Source organism: Pavona decussata, unplaced genomic scaffold (genome assembly GCF_977016875.1).
Source record: "Pavona decussata unplaced genomic scaffold, jaPavDecu1.1 SCAFFOLD_169, whole genome shotgun sequence".
NCBI classification, from domain to species: Eukaryota; Metazoa; Cnidaria; class Anthozoa; order Scleractinia; family Agariciidae; genus Pavona; species Pavona decussata.
Window position 1 is genome coordinate 1,019,680 of NW_028145580.1, and position 14,739 is coordinate 1,034,418.

The 14,739-nt window shown below is 42.8% G+C and overlaps 3 protein-coding genes and 1 long non-coding RNA gene across 5 annotated transcripts in view; 2 read left to right on the forward strand and 2 right to left on the reverse strand.

The window, feature by feature from the left end:
- LOC146464102 (MAM and LDL-receptor class A domain-containing protein 2-like) overlaps positions 1-14,739 on the forward strand; it is a 140,985-nt gene that overhangs the window by 51,814 nt on the left and 74,432 nt on the right. For both annotated transcript variants that reach the window (XM_085130168.1, XM_085130169.1), the window contains 9 exons: positions 334-497; positions 1,489-1,593; positions 2,091-2,181; positions 2,913-3,068; positions 11,155-11,414; positions 12,579-12,669; positions 12,833-12,973; positions 13,398-13,666; positions 13,754-14,036. In XM_085130168.1, coding sequence (XP_084986294.1) covers positions 334-497; positions 1,489-1,593; positions 2,091-2,181; positions 2,913-3,068; positions 11,155-11,414; positions 12,579-12,669; positions 12,833-12,973; positions 13,398-13,666; positions 13,754-14,036 — 1,560 coding nt within the window. The remainder of the gene's footprint in view (positions 1-333; positions 498-1,488; positions 1,594-2,090; positions 2,182-2,912; positions 3,069-11,154; positions 11,415-12,578; positions 12,670-12,832; positions 12,974-13,397; positions 13,667-13,753; positions 14,037-14,739) is intronic.
- Positions 4,183-10,719, reverse strand: LOC146464103 (uncharacterized). The gene is made up of 3 exons (XR_014856729.1): positions 10,676-10,719; positions 5,791-5,828; positions 4,183-4,249 (listed from the first exon to the last, which is right to left on the reverse strand). It is a non-coding gene; the product is annotated as an uncharacterized LOC146464103 (long non-coding RNA).
- On the forward strand, positions 4,327-5,824 carry LOC146464104 (uncharacterized). Its single transcript, XM_085130210.1, has one exon. The coding sequence runs from the start codon at positions 4,390-4,392 to the stop codon at positions 5,776-5,778; it is 1,389 nt and encodes a 462-aa protein (XP_084986336.1). The 5' UTR covers positions 4,327-4,389; the 3' UTR covers positions 5,779-5,824.
- LOC146464105 (uncharacterized) lies at positions 5,979-6,954 on the reverse strand. Its single transcript, XM_085083706.1, has one exon. The coding sequence runs from the start codon at positions 6,952-6,954 to the stop codon at positions 6,124-6,126; it is 831 nt and encodes a 276-aa protein (XP_084939832.1). The 3' UTR covers positions 5,979-6,123.

A 14,739-nucleotide genomic window follows, 5' to 3' on the forward strand; every position in this document is an offset into this window, starting at 1 on the left:
TTATAAATTCAAGCGCACAGTTCCCCATGTGGACTTCACTTTATACATCGCATACACTAAGATTGTTGAAAAATAAACACAATTAATTTTGGAATTTAGGCCATCTTCTCAAGTTTTCTAGTTCTGGAAATTTTCTTAAGTGCATATTACCGGTAATGCTAATATCACTTTTTCCAATGAGATAGCTCAATTTTAATTAGCGAGTTAACACCTTCCATTGTGCTTGGAAATAATGGCTCCCATTGCTGCAATCTATCGTTTTTCACGATAGTTCTTATGCAAAGGGTTAATTTTAAACTGATGTACCTAACTGTATGTCATGTTCATGTCTAGGAAAAGGCTGGTACATGTTCATCGAGACGTCGTATCCCCGTAAACCAAATGACACAGCTGGATTAGTCAGTCCTGTTATCCGGAAAGGAGGGTCATATGCTTGTGTGATATTCTGGTATCACATGTTTGGACCACATGTAAATGCACTCAATGTCTACATGAAGGTCAGTAACAAATCTTGTTAGTATAATGTGTTAGGTACTTCAATGCCCTGGGTAAAGCTAGTGTGTGATCGATGTAACTAAGGTTCCATTTGCGTCATAAAAATTGCCAAAGACCTTGCTGAAATAGGGACATGTGTCACTTATAGGATGTAGGAGTGTTGGCCGGAAGGTTGCATCTCACCAAAAAAAAAAAAAAAAAGAAAAGAAATGTGGGTACCCAAATCATAACTTGGTCAATATTTGGTCAATTGCAGTGACATTTTGTCAGTAAACTGGTCTTGGAAATCTTTGTATTTAAAGAAAAATGGTACCCTTTGGCATCTATCATGTGGCTAACCACCCCTACAATTCTTCATTTTTTTTAATTTAATGCACTTACAGACTCTGACATATCTCAGGTGGTACTATACATTAAAAGCCTGCACATTAAGCTACAGCTTACAGCTTGTCACATGTGCTGATCAGACAAATTTTGTCGGTTTTAATTTCTGTCAAAGACCTGACTTCCTTCAGTTATCTTGATATGAGAAATGAATTTCACTTATCAAGAGCTTTTAAATGGCACATCACACATGAGCACTGTGTTTTTTTCCTTCCCATTTTGGAAAATTGGGTCAAGAAAACTTGTTGGATGTCTGTGGCCCAGGTGTGAATGTCTTTCCTGGTGGAGAGTACCAGTCAGTTTTATGTCCTGCCTGCAGCTGACACTTCAACGCCACACTGGGTAGTTTGTCCTTTTTCTGTGGTTTTCAGTCCTTAACAACTAGACTGTTCAGAAGTGGATATGTTACTCACCCTAGCTTGGCCAAAAATTGTCTGCCCTCTTTACTTTTTTAAACTGTTTTTGTATATATTTTTTTTAAACCATTGTAGGAATTCATTGTTTTTGTTCAATGATGACCTACTGAAACAGTGCCTCGTCACCTCAGTCTCTTTTTGTACATCGTGATAAATGTAAATTTACTAAAATTTGACATCCAATAATTTTCAGGATGGCAACCAGGCCAAGGCAATGATGTGGCAAAAAACAGGTTCTCAGGGCGATGAGTGGAAACAGGGTCTTCTCCAGTTATCTCCAAGCCAAAGTTCCTACCAGGTAAAAAATTAATGCTTTGAAATTCATTAATTAACAAATCAACAGCTGCAGTTTTTTGTGGTCTATACTCTTGTAGATTATAAAATGTTATCACGAAATGTTCAAAACTCAAGTGTCGCTTGTGGTTCCACTGCCAAGTTTTTGAACTTTTTATGGCACCATTTATGGTCTAATAAGAGTAGCTATAGACCATAGAAAACTGACATCAATTTTGTTTTTTACAACAGCATGGAAAATTACCAGTGGAAATGGCTTTGCTTTCCATTGAGAAAGTGCATGTGCATCTGTCCTCTTGTACACAATAGCAACGAGCGAATCAGTGTGCGGGAAGTTTGATGATTAATTATTGTAAAATCAATAATGATAAATGCTGATGCAAGAAATACATACTGCAGCCGGCCAAATTTGTGTTACTCTTATTCTAAGTAAGGATGCTCCTGTACCTCGCTGAAATTTGGCCATTTGATATTTCTTGTTTTCTTCTGTGTAACTAAAAGGTTATATTTGAGGGAGTGCGAGGCACAGGTTACCAAGGCGACATCTCACTAGACGACATATCATTCCAAAGTAACAGATGTCCTTCCTTATGTAAGTATTAACTTTTACACTTTTCCAACTCCCATTTTTCAAATTTGATTTTGTTCTGTTAATTTAGACACAGATGCAAGCTCGAGTACGTGAACGCACAGTCGATTTATCAATATGAATCAGTCAATCAAACAGCTGGTCCACCAGTCAGTCGATTAGTCAGGCGACTTAAACTGTTTAATATTAACTTTTAAATTTTTACATCATTTCTAATGCTCCCAATTAGGTAGCCATTATCAAGGAAGGCAGCAAGAAAACAAAATAACATTTTATCAATTGTTATAGTTGACAAGAAAAGATTAATAATGAGAAATATATAACTAAAATGGAGGAAAACAAGAATGGTCAGTCACGATCTCTGTCAGTCTGTCAGCCAGCTGATCAATATAAGCACTTTAGGTTGTGTGCATATCACTCCAAAGTAATAAGTTAGGACTCAAAGGAGTGTTCAGAAGAATTAACATACATACTTACACATCCATACAAACTTTAATTATTTAAACTCAGTAAAAATCTTCAGTAATTTAAAAAATTATAGTTTCATTAAATCATAGAAAAGATGAAAACTATTCAATTACTGTTTTACAAGATTGCCGAGTAAGAAGCCGATGAATTAAGTATTTGTTGGATTTCCTTCTTGAATTGCCCAATTGATTAATGTGATGTTCAGAGTCAGGAAAGTTGATGTTCATGCAAGACTACATGTATTAATTTTGTGGTTACTGTTGCAGCTGAATGCACATTTGAGTACTTTTTGGGTGCACCATCTCCTAGCTGTGGCTGGACTCAAGATGGCAGTGATGACTTTGATTGGACACGTGCTAGTGGCAGTACGGCTAGTTATCGGACAGGACCTCCCTTTGATCACACCTATGGAACAAATAAAGGTAAACAGAGCAGTGTAACAACAAAGGGTAGACTGGCTGGAAACTTTGACCTTTTCAAAATTAAGCTCTTGCCATGCAAAATGGTGGCTTGGCTCATGATGGAACTTGAAATGGTCATTTTTCCATTTTGGCAATTTTCATACAAAATCGTTTGATTATTGGATACTGGTTTCAGAAATAAACTGTTTAGAGTAGAGTGCACTAGGCACAGAAGTAACAGGTTCTAGTGGTAAGGTGCTGTTACACTAGGCAATTTTTCTTTTAAATTGTCTTGCAATTTTGTTGCCTAGTTTAACTTGCCCTAAAATAAACATGTCTCACAATTTTCTTGTTGCTGTAACCATTGTGAGAAGTAGAAGTCAGTTTTTTTTTACTGCAACGGTGACTGCAACCAAAAATTTGCGAGACATGTTCATTTCAGCATATGTTGCACTGCGTAATGATCCATCCAACTTGTGTCACGGTGGCGCTAAAAGATTGTGAGACAAATTGCACAGTGTACCGGTAATAGCGTCTTTACCCAATGAGTCAATTTTAAAATGCTAACAGTAATGGGCAAGGTGTGTGCATATGGCAGAAAATATCCATATATCAGAAGCTGAAAGATTGTGTGAAATATAAATAGGGCCATTGTGAAATTTTGAGGACATTCTTTAAGCTGAGTGCATTATCAAGTGCTGGGTATTTCCACAAGCCAGAAAGCAGTTTATTTATTTTAAAATTGTTGGGTGACTGTTGTCAAATTTGGATGACTGTTATCATCAGATAACCACCATCCAATTTTGCACCACGTTACCAGCTTTGTCCAATGAGAATGCAGGAATTAATAGGTTGGTAATAAAGAATAATAACATGATTGTTTGCAAGTTAAGGCATGTGTACACTTGATCTCCCCCAACCAACCCAACAGCAGGGTTCGTACAGGTCATGGAAAACCTGGAAAGTCTCGGAATTTTGTGATTTCATTTTCCAGGCCTGGAACATCATTGGAAATTATGTTAATGGAAAAATCACTAAGAAAGCATTCTTAATAATAATAATAATAATAATAATAATAATAATAATAATAATAATAATAATAATAATAATAATAATAATACTAATAATGATTAATATCAATAAAGATTTGGTAATGCAGAGACATGCAAAAATTAACGATAAAAACCGACGTTTCGGTGTCCCTCTACCACAAAAGGAGAAGACCCTAGATTCCATTGTTCGTAGAATCCTGCCGAAGACCATCGCAGACTCCGTGAGCCCTACAGGTTCCAGATTGGCACATTTATATGGGTTGCCAAAAACCCACAAAGAAAAATTGGCTATGAGGCCTATATTATCAGCGACCGACACGTACAATTATCCCCTTGCAAAATGGCTCGACGAGAAATTGAAGCCCTTGTCGCTTAATCAGTATACAGTTACTGATACTTTTGATTTCACAAATGAGATTCACCAGTTGAAGATCAACAATGGGGAAATCTTGGTTTCGTATGATGTCTCCTCATTATTCACAAACGTGCCTCTGGACGAAACAATAGAGATCCTGGTCAACAGAGCCTTTATGAACAATAATTGGTTCAACACATCATACAATCTTGACCTTACCAGAACGGATCTTGTCGATCTCCTAAGCGTAGCCACCAAAGGCCAACTTTTTCAGTTCGACGGGGCTCTTTATGAACAGACAGATGGCTTTGCTATGGGGTCCCCTCCTGGGCCCCTATTAGCTAACGTCTTCATGTCATCCATCGAAGATACCCTTGAGCGGCAAGGAAAACTTCCATCCTTTTACCGTCGATATGTCGATGATACGCTCACTGTAATGCCTGATTTAGCAACAGCAACTACTTTCCTGCATACCCTCAACAGTGCCCACACTTCGGTGAAGTTCACCATGGAGGTGGAAAAGAACGGCAAGCTACCTTTCCTTGGCACCGAGCTACTCAACCATGCACCGCGGATTGAAACCAAGGTTTATGTGAAACCAACAAACACAGGTCTATTATTACACTATCACAGCCATGTAGACAATCGCTACAAACGGAGCTTAATGACAACAATGCTTGATCGCGCACACCGACTATCTTCCTCCTGGGCCTATTTCTCTGAGGAGTGTGATCGCCTAAAGAATGTTTTCGCACACCTTAAATACCCTGAATGCTTGATAAATTCAACCATTAACACCTTCCTACACTCAAGAATAGTTGACCAGCAGCCCCCACAGACGCCGAAAGAACCTAGAGCCATTGTTCGTGTAGTCATACCGTTTAAAGACCAGGAATCTGCAAATTCTGTTAAAAAAGAACTTAAGGATCTCAGCATAAAGGTGCAGACAACTGTCCAGCCTGTATTCGTTAGCCGCAAAATTGAGCAGGATTTAAAAGTACGCGAAACCAAGCCACAGATCCTCAACCAACAATGCGTCGTTTATCATTTTCAATGTGACCTGTGTGATGCGGGTTATGTAGGCTATACACGCGGACACTTACACACACGTGTGGATGGACATAAACAAAAAGCATCTTCAGTGTACAAACACTACCACGAACAGCATGGCGAAGTCCCGAAAGACCTACTGAGGCGTTTTAGCATTCTGAAAAAGTGTAGAAATAAGTTCGATTGTTTGGTTAACGAAATGCTTTTCATCAGAGACCTAAAACCCACTCTGAACGTGCAAAACGTCTCTATTCGCGCAAAAGTATTCACTTAATTAGCCTTAAACACTATATGCTAATTTATTGTTACACCTTGCCGCAGACTCTTTAAACTCATCATCAATAGATGAGCTTGGGAACAGGTGCCTAAAGGTGGTGGAGCCAGGCTGAAATTTGGCGGCAAGGAGGTATCCATGGCAACCCTGCGAACGGCCACCACCCAGCCCCTCCTTCATCAGAGGTGCTTGGAAAAGGAGGGACCCGAGAAGCAGGGGGAAATGGGACCTCCTACTCCACACCCACCCAAGCACCAGCGCGCAACTGAGCAAGCCTACCCCAAACTTACCACACATATGGAGAACCTTACGGGGGCCAACCCCTATGCTGAGATGGCCAGGCGGCTAAGCCAAATGTTTTGACAGGCTGGCTAGAGCTTCTGACGGGGTACGAATGTAAGACTGATAGGCGCTACTGGTCCAGCGCCCAAGTGCCTGGATCAGATGATCAGGTAGGCCACTACGAGCAGCGACAGTGGCTGCACCGATCCGGAAGCTGTGGCTTGAAAAATTCCCAGAGACGCCCGCTGCCGAGAGTATCTGACGAAGCCAATCAGTCAACCTGGCGCGCGACAGAGGCTGACCATTCTGGAGAAGGAACAAGGGACCAGGTGCGTCGCCACGAAGGCCAAGGTACGCCATCATCGCATGGACAGCACATAAAGGAAAACTACCTCTGCCGATATGTATCGCGCACCCCTTGCGAAACGGATCTGTTTTGGAGGCCTTGATTCTCACCCGCATACAAGAAGGCAATGAGGAGGAGTCGACCGAGATATCACGAACTGACAGGTGCAGAGAAGGCGAAAAGCTAGCTACGCTAGGGACGGTGAACTCCGCAGAACGAAGGAAACCGAAGTAAGCCAGGGTGCAAGCAGCCCAGAACATGCAGTGGTCACACAAGGACATGTCCAGGGCCTTCCACATGACCAGCATGATGTTATCTGTGACCGGGAGGCGCTGTGTCGCAGGGGAACCCTGTACCCGTTTAATCCCCCTGAGGACCCGCTGTAGCCGTAAACAGTTCTGCAACGGATCAGGAAATCCTTGCTCGATATGCAGGGAACGAATGGCGGAAAGGTAAACTTTAATGGAGGAGTGCTGTACCGAGTCCGCCAAAAAAGACAAATAAACACAGTGTCCACTCATTGGCTGGGCAGGGTGAACCATTGGCATGGAGTTTCCCTGCCTGGCAGCAAAAGGTGTAGAACTTCCTTTGACCAGTTGCGTATGTCCGATGAGTTGAGGGAGCCAGGCCGTGCCCAAAAAATTCACAGCACCGTTGCTCTAGCAGACTGAGATCAAGCGGTCGAGGAGAGGCTGAGGAATCTGGCAGGGAGATGGCTGGGCCTCTGGGGCAAGCTGCCTGAACTCCTGCCAATGAAAACGGGAAAGGGCATCAGCAATCTTATTTTGTAGGCCTGGGACATGACATGAAGTAAAGGTAAAGCCGAAACGCGCAGCGCAAAGCAAGAGCTCACGAAGGAGATGCATTAAAACTGGGACTTTTGAAGACCTCGCACAAAGTATCGCAACCACGGCGGCATTGTCAGAACGGAACAGTACGTGCCTTCTGGTCCATTGAGAACCCCACAGGTGAGCCGCGATCACAACAGGGAAAAGTTCCTTGTAAGCGATGGACTGCTTAACCTGGGGTGTCGCCCATCCGCCATAGAACCACATACCCCGGAAGTAGGCACCAAAGCCAAGGGAGCCGGCTGCATCTGAAGTTACCTCAAGATCAGTAGCTGAATCCATGCCAGGATAGAGCCAAAAACGGACGCCGTGCCAAGAGTCTAAGCACTCATGCCACCATTGGAGATCAAGCTGAAATTCCTGATTGAGGCGAATGGGATGATCACCCCGACGAAAACAGCACAACAAGTTGATCATGCGGCGAATAAATGTTCTCCCAGGCCAAACCACCTTGGCCGCGTGATGCAGGTGCCCAATGAGGGATTCCAATTCTCTCCTTCTGCACCAGCGACGAGGACGCCAGGAGCGAATCAAATCCCGAAGAGCGGCGAGTTTATCTGCAGGCAGGCGCGCAACTTGGTGAAGGGAATCCAGCTCAATGCCGAGGACAATTAGAGACGTGGACGGTCCAACGCACTTTTTGGGGTGTAGGGGTAAACCCAACCGCTTGCAAACGGATAAGGCAGTGCTGAGGTTAACAAGGCACTGACTGGAATGTGGAGGACCAGCGGTAATGAAATCGTCCAGGTAGTGTAACAGGTCAGAAACACAGTGACGGTTCAAAAGAATCCATTCGACCATGTCCGCCACGGAATTAAAAATAAACGGAGCCGAGCGGAGGCCAAAGGGAAGAGCAAGGTCCACATAAAGTTGCCCCCGCCATTTCATGCCCAAAAGAAAACGATCGTCAGGATGGACGGCGATGTTCCGGTAGGCGGATTCAACATCAAATTTTGCCATGAGGGCTCCAGGCCCATAGCGCGAGACCATTTGAATGATTTGGTCAACTGTAATGTACTGCAAGGTGAACTCGTCAGGATCGATACCATCGTTAACGCTGGAGCCCCCGGGAGAGGATAAGTCTACGATCAGCCGCCACTTACCCGGTTGGCCCTTCTTTGGAATAACCCCAAAGCTACTGATATGGAGCCTAGAAAGGGGAGGGGAGCTGAAAGGGCCCGCAACCCTGCCCATTGACACTTCCATAGCCAAGTACTCATCAATGACTTTTGAATGGAGGTAAGCTGATGGCTTGTTTTTCTTGGCCGACCTAAGTTTTTGGGAGGAATGAAAGCCCAGTTTGAAGCCACGCCGAAGACCCTGGAGGACAAAGGAGACGAGCTGCTGGTTGGGGTGACCCGCCAATTCCCGAGCGAATTCCTCCACATTGAGAGGGGACACCATGGACACTGGGGGCAAGATGGCCTCGGCTGGGGAGACAAGAGAGAAAAAAAAAAAAAAAATCGGTACAGGAATGACTCACAACAATAACCATGGAAGCAAAGACTTTATTAATAAGCTATGGAGCTATGGAACTACGAGCATCTAAACATAAGCCACTACGGCACGAATACATGTGCGCTGCGTAAACTTAAGTGCCGAGCACACGGGCACTGCAAAGTGACAAAAACTACCACTGCAGCACAGGCAATGGGGAAACAAAACAACAATCTGCAACGAAAGCAAGCGAAATGCCAAATAAGAGCCTACAGTACGCATGACTAGCCCACGACCAGCCCTGGACCACGTCAGCCAAGCCGGGGGCCCGCCCTAGTCCAGTAAGGAACGTACGCCAGCGAACTAACGAGATGCTAAAAGGCAACAGCAGAAACGGGCTGAAAACAGAACTGATAGGCGGAAAACAAGGTCACGGTTGACGTCAGCAAATCCCTAGGAGCGCTTGGACTTGGCTTGGGAAGCAGAGTATGGAGCTGGGGAGGCTGAACGGCGTTTCGACTCACGCGTGGTTCGACTCTCAGGGCGCTCGGAACATGAAGAAGAACGATGCGATCCTGCACAGATGCTGCAGCGGTGAGCGAACCGGCAAGATGAAAATGACGCAGAACAACGCCCAGCGTTCCACGACCTGCAAATGATTTGCGAAGTGGAGGAACCAGAAGGCTCTGTGGCATCGCGAGCGAGCGAGCCTTGTCCGCCACGCACTGATGCCCCCGCGGCATGGAAATTAAAAAGTTGGACATTGATTGAAGACCAATTTGTCAAGTTCACAGCCGCAGCATGCTCACGAAAAGCCTGGTCGTAGGCGAGCCAAACGCGACCGTTGAACTGGCGATAGGTGCGAAGAATCAACAGTTTGTATTGTGTGAGGTCCTGCCAGCGGTGAGGGAAGTGAGAGGCAACAATCATAGAATAGATTGTGAAGGCTTCGGACCACGTTACAATATCCTCCACCCGACGACGCTGTTTTTTGGTCGAAGGAGTAAACACTAAACGCCCGTCGAGCAGGACTTGACCCTCCGGTTCCGCCTGAGATATGTTGGCCGACAGCAAATCGCTCAGGTCGACAAACTTGCCTGCCAGAATTTGCCCCACAGTCTTGGCAGGGATCGGGGAAAAACCGGGACCGATGACAAAAGGCTGGTTTAGTATGGGTACTGATGGAAGACTAGACGAGGAGGCGACATTCCCCAATGGGACGGGCCACGAACCGTGAGAAGTACCAGTCGCGGGAGTCGTAATTGAGTTAAGCGGCGCACTAAACGTGGTCACAAAGGAAGGAACTACAAAAGCAGGCCTACCTTGGGACGCTGTGGGAGCAGCAGAGGCAAAAGGAGATGAAAATCCCGCGCCAGAGGCAAACAAGGCAGTCGCACGTGCTCCCAAGTCGGCAGCTTGGGAGGGAACGCCCCCAATTCCGGGCACCGGCAAAGGCAGAGCCGTAGCGGACGAAACAGCGACTCCAGGAACAGTAGCAGGAAGCGACGAGGACGAGGAGCTCTCAGGCAACAGAGCCAGTTTTACGGCATCGACTACAGCCGCCAAAAAGTTCGGATCCACCGCGCTTGCACCACCCAAAGGTGTCACTACCGAAGATGGCGGCGAAGGTGCGCTCGACGTGTACGCCAGAGAGGATGTCGTCGCGGACGACGAAGGCTCTGGAGAAAAAGCCGCACTGGACAAACTGTTGTTCGTGGTCCGAGTAGAAGGCATGACTCCAAGAAAAGACAGAGCGAATAAACGAAGAAGAACGATCGAGCAAAATCACAGCAGCAGACAAACAGCTAACTGCAGCCGAGCAAATGCAAACAGCGAATGACCTTTGAGCGAGCAAAGCGACGAAAACAACTGCATGAAAGCGTCACAGCGTGTCCCTGCTAGAACTCCTGGGCCGCCCCTGTGAGGGAAGACTGCTGACCCGCATTGTTTCGAGCTTAACTTAGCCTAAATTTCATTTAGCCACATGTAATTTTTTATTTCTCCTTGACAATGGCGTCATGAATACACCGAAACGTCGGTTTTTATCGTTAATTTTTGCATGTCTCTATAATAATTAATAATAATAATAATAATAATAATAATAATAATAATAATAATAATTGTAACAACAATAATAATAATGATAATAATAATTATAACAATTTTATTGAATAAAGAATTAATAAAATAAATTTCACAATCAACATGACTCTAAGCATACTGTACAAGTATGGTTGCATGCAATAAAATTCAATAACATAATAATAATAATAATCATAATCATCATCATCATCATCATCACTCGGCAGAAAAAAAACAATGCACATTTTGACACTGTAAAAGACGCGTATGAACGCTTTGTCCTGGAATACTTGACAAGGCTATGAGAATTCATAGATTTTTAAAAGCCCATGGTTAAAACTTTTGGTGAAACATGTAACTATGTATTTCCTTTCTTTTTAGGCTTTTATATGTACATTGAGACATCATATCCAAGGAGACAAGGTGAAAAAGCAAGATTTGTCAGTCCAAGTCGTACCCCTGTAAAGGGAGGCCAGTGCTTCCAGTTTTGGTACCACATGTATGGCAATGATATTGGCAGGTTGAACGTCTACATCAAAATAGGAGCCAACTTTGGCATTCCAGTATGGACCAGAGCTGGTAACCGTGGCAATGTCTGGAAGGTTGCCCAGGTCCCAATAACCACTACCTCCAATTTCAACGTACGTGCCTTGGTTTTTCTTTTATTGGTTCATGTAATTATTACGTTTTGTGTGTTCCAGAAACATAAATCACAGTATGCATATGATCATCAGGGCTTGAAATATCTTAAATGCCATATTGCCCATCGTGCAAGCATTTCAAGACAATTTCCCACTTGCCAGGTTGAAAGAGCAAAAAGCAAAAAAAGGAAACTCATTAATTAAGTCATTGTTGTTTTCTTCACCTATAAATGAAAGACATAAGTTTATTGAACACTTCTTTTACTTGAGTCAAAACTTTCGTTTTATTCATACAGCTGTAGACTGATGTGAATTAACCAAATACCAAAGAATTGCTAGTAGTCCCCATTAAATCTTTCTTGCTTTAATACTGATCATTGCTGAGGGTAAGGGAAAGGCAATAAATTGTTTAGTCTCGCCCAAGCACTGTAAAGGGAAGTGTTGTTGATGTGTGCAGAATTACTGCAAACCTTGACGAACCTTTATTTTCCCAAACTAATGGTATTCCTGACCCACCTAGGTGATCCACATAAATAAATTATTATTATGTTTCTATGATGTAATTTATTACATTTTACAATCAAAAATATTGTTTTCATGCTCTAAAACATTCTCAAATTTATTAATAACTCGTCAAGAGAAAACAAAGAAAATCACTACTGTGACCACGGTTTAGATATGTGTTCCTAATTACCATAAAAATTTGGCCAACTTTAGCCTTGAGTGTCTTCAAGAATTATTGATCATTTGTGAAGCCACATCAAACACTCGAAAGTGTGTTTCATCAAATATCCAAACACCTCGAAGTTGCTAAAAAAAAAAAAACTTGGCTGCACCCTTATTTTTTTACCTTCTTCTCAGTGTTTGGATATCTGATGAAACATGCCTTCTTGTGTTTGATATATTACATAAAATATAGTATCCTGTACTCAGAGAAGTGGACTTCCACTTTTAGACTTTTATTGTGCTCTGAGTACAGGAAATTAATTTATTATTCTCACATTTTGTTGTTTTAAGTTTTATGAATATTGGTTGTTGTAAAGTACCTCAAGACCCTAAGGTTACTGACACCCCCATCCCCCAGTCTTGTCCTCTTCATCATCATCATCATCATCATCATTGTCATCATGTATTAAAATTTCATCTCTGTTTTGTTTATGACAGATTGTTTTTGAAGGTATTGTTGGCAAAAGTTATCAAGGAGACATAGCCATTGATGATCTGAAGTTCATCAGCAGTCCATGTCCATTACCAGGTGATTGTTATTCACCAACTCATGTCATTTAGTGTATAAAGATTAAATGAAACTGAGGGCACTTCCCTTGTTAGTTCCTGAAAGCCTCTTATTGTCTTCCAAAGAGAGGAATCTACATGAATCCTAGAGATCACTTAGGGTGTGGCATTGTTTCCTTTTGCAGGGGATTGCGATTTTGAGAGCGGAATGTGTACGTACGTCAACACCCAGGCTGAAGACCAATTTGATTGGTTGAGAAATGCAGGAAATACTCCAAGCTGGCAGACAGGACCAAAGGTTGACCATACTCAAGGAACTGCTTTAGGTAATTTTTTGTTGTTGTTTGGTAATTAATTTAGTTTAATTAAGCTTGAATAATACACTTGAGAGAGGTGTTATTAAAGTGCTACTATGACGAAATTCGCGTCTTTCTAATCTAAGCCATTTTAAAACATGAACAAGTAGTCTGTATGAGAAGAAGAATGTTGTTTACTATTTTCAAATATCTCTTTTTGTTCCAGAGATATTCAAGTTTTTAAAATGTGCAAATTAGCAGTTAAAGAACAGTCAAAGAGGAAGTTTGCTGGCCAAATACTCGCTTTAAAAGTGTGATAGGGGTTTGGAGCCCCTATGAAACACTAACCCTTGATATTTTGTTGTCAATAGTACTACTTGAATTACAAAGTTGTTTCCAAGAGATCTGATCAATTTGACAACTATTATGAACATGTAAACTGTTTGTGTTGCAGGTCATTACATGTACATAGAAACATCATCTCCACGCAAGCAAGGCGACAAGGCTCGTCTTCTCAGTGAGGACTTTTCTCCAACCACGACCCGGGGTAGATGTGTGAAGTTCTGGTACCACATGTTTGGCAATACAATCGGAACACTCAGAGTCCTAGTGAAGACAGGTGCCGGAAACCAATCAGAGACTGTTATTTGGGAGCTGAGTGGAAACTTTGGTGACCAATGGTACAGTGCTCAGGCCCCAGTGACAAGTGGAAAGCCGTATCAGGTACTCATTTTATCATTTAGTAGAATAGGTAAGTGTCTGAAACATTGCTGTGACGACAAGTGACGACCACTGTGCTGCTCTTTGCAGGTCGTGTTTGAAGCTGTTCGGGGAAGCAGCGTCTCTGGAGACATTGCCATAGATGACGTTACATTTGCTACAACGTTTTGTTCTGTGGTGCCCTCTATAGCAGTGCCTCCAACACCCCCACCGACCACACCTCCACCGATCATCAACAACTGCACGTTCGAAGGAGGGTTTTGCTCATGGACAAACCTCAGAGGAGACAACTTTGACTGGACAAGAAGTCGGGGTAGTACATCTTCCTGGAATACTGGACCGACAGTGGATCACACTTTAGGGACATCTAGAGGTACTTCTTATTAGAAAGGGATCTTTAAGGAAGCACTGTCACAGAGATTGTGCTGTATGCTGACCAAAACTTCTCAAACATTTGACAAAGAAGCCCTTCTTTAACGTAAAATCGCTGTTTGAGAACCAGGAGGAAGATACGAAATGATTTCTCAGAGGAAGAATAAACTCTAATCGGCTTTTAGCGATTTCTCCAAGATGCACTCGAGGAACTTGAAAAATTTGCCAGTTTTTTCAAGTCACAGGGTCAGTCCATTTCTATCCTAGCCATCCACAGACACAAATGATTGATACTAGTTTCTGTGCACTAGTAGGGTTATTTTTAACAAAATTGTACCATTATTTTAATATTTCCATTAATACAAATGTTTTTTCGCTATTCAAAGTACCCGTAGCACTAAAAGTAGCTGAGACAGCTCTTTTAAAGGTTTTGTTACATGAGCTATAAAGGAAAGAAAGGATGCACAGGTGGGCTTTCACAAAAAAAACTGTGCAATATGTAGTTATGAAGATTGTAGTGGCTCATTTAATTTGTCATTGTGAACTTTAGGATTGCCAGCTGATGACAGGTGTAGCAACAGAAAAAAACTATTTATCAAGCAAAGTTGATGGGGATTACAAATTAGTGCCCACCATTGTTGCATACATGCAGCAATAATAAGAAAGGAACACGTACAGATTTATTTTTGGGTACAGGAAGTATA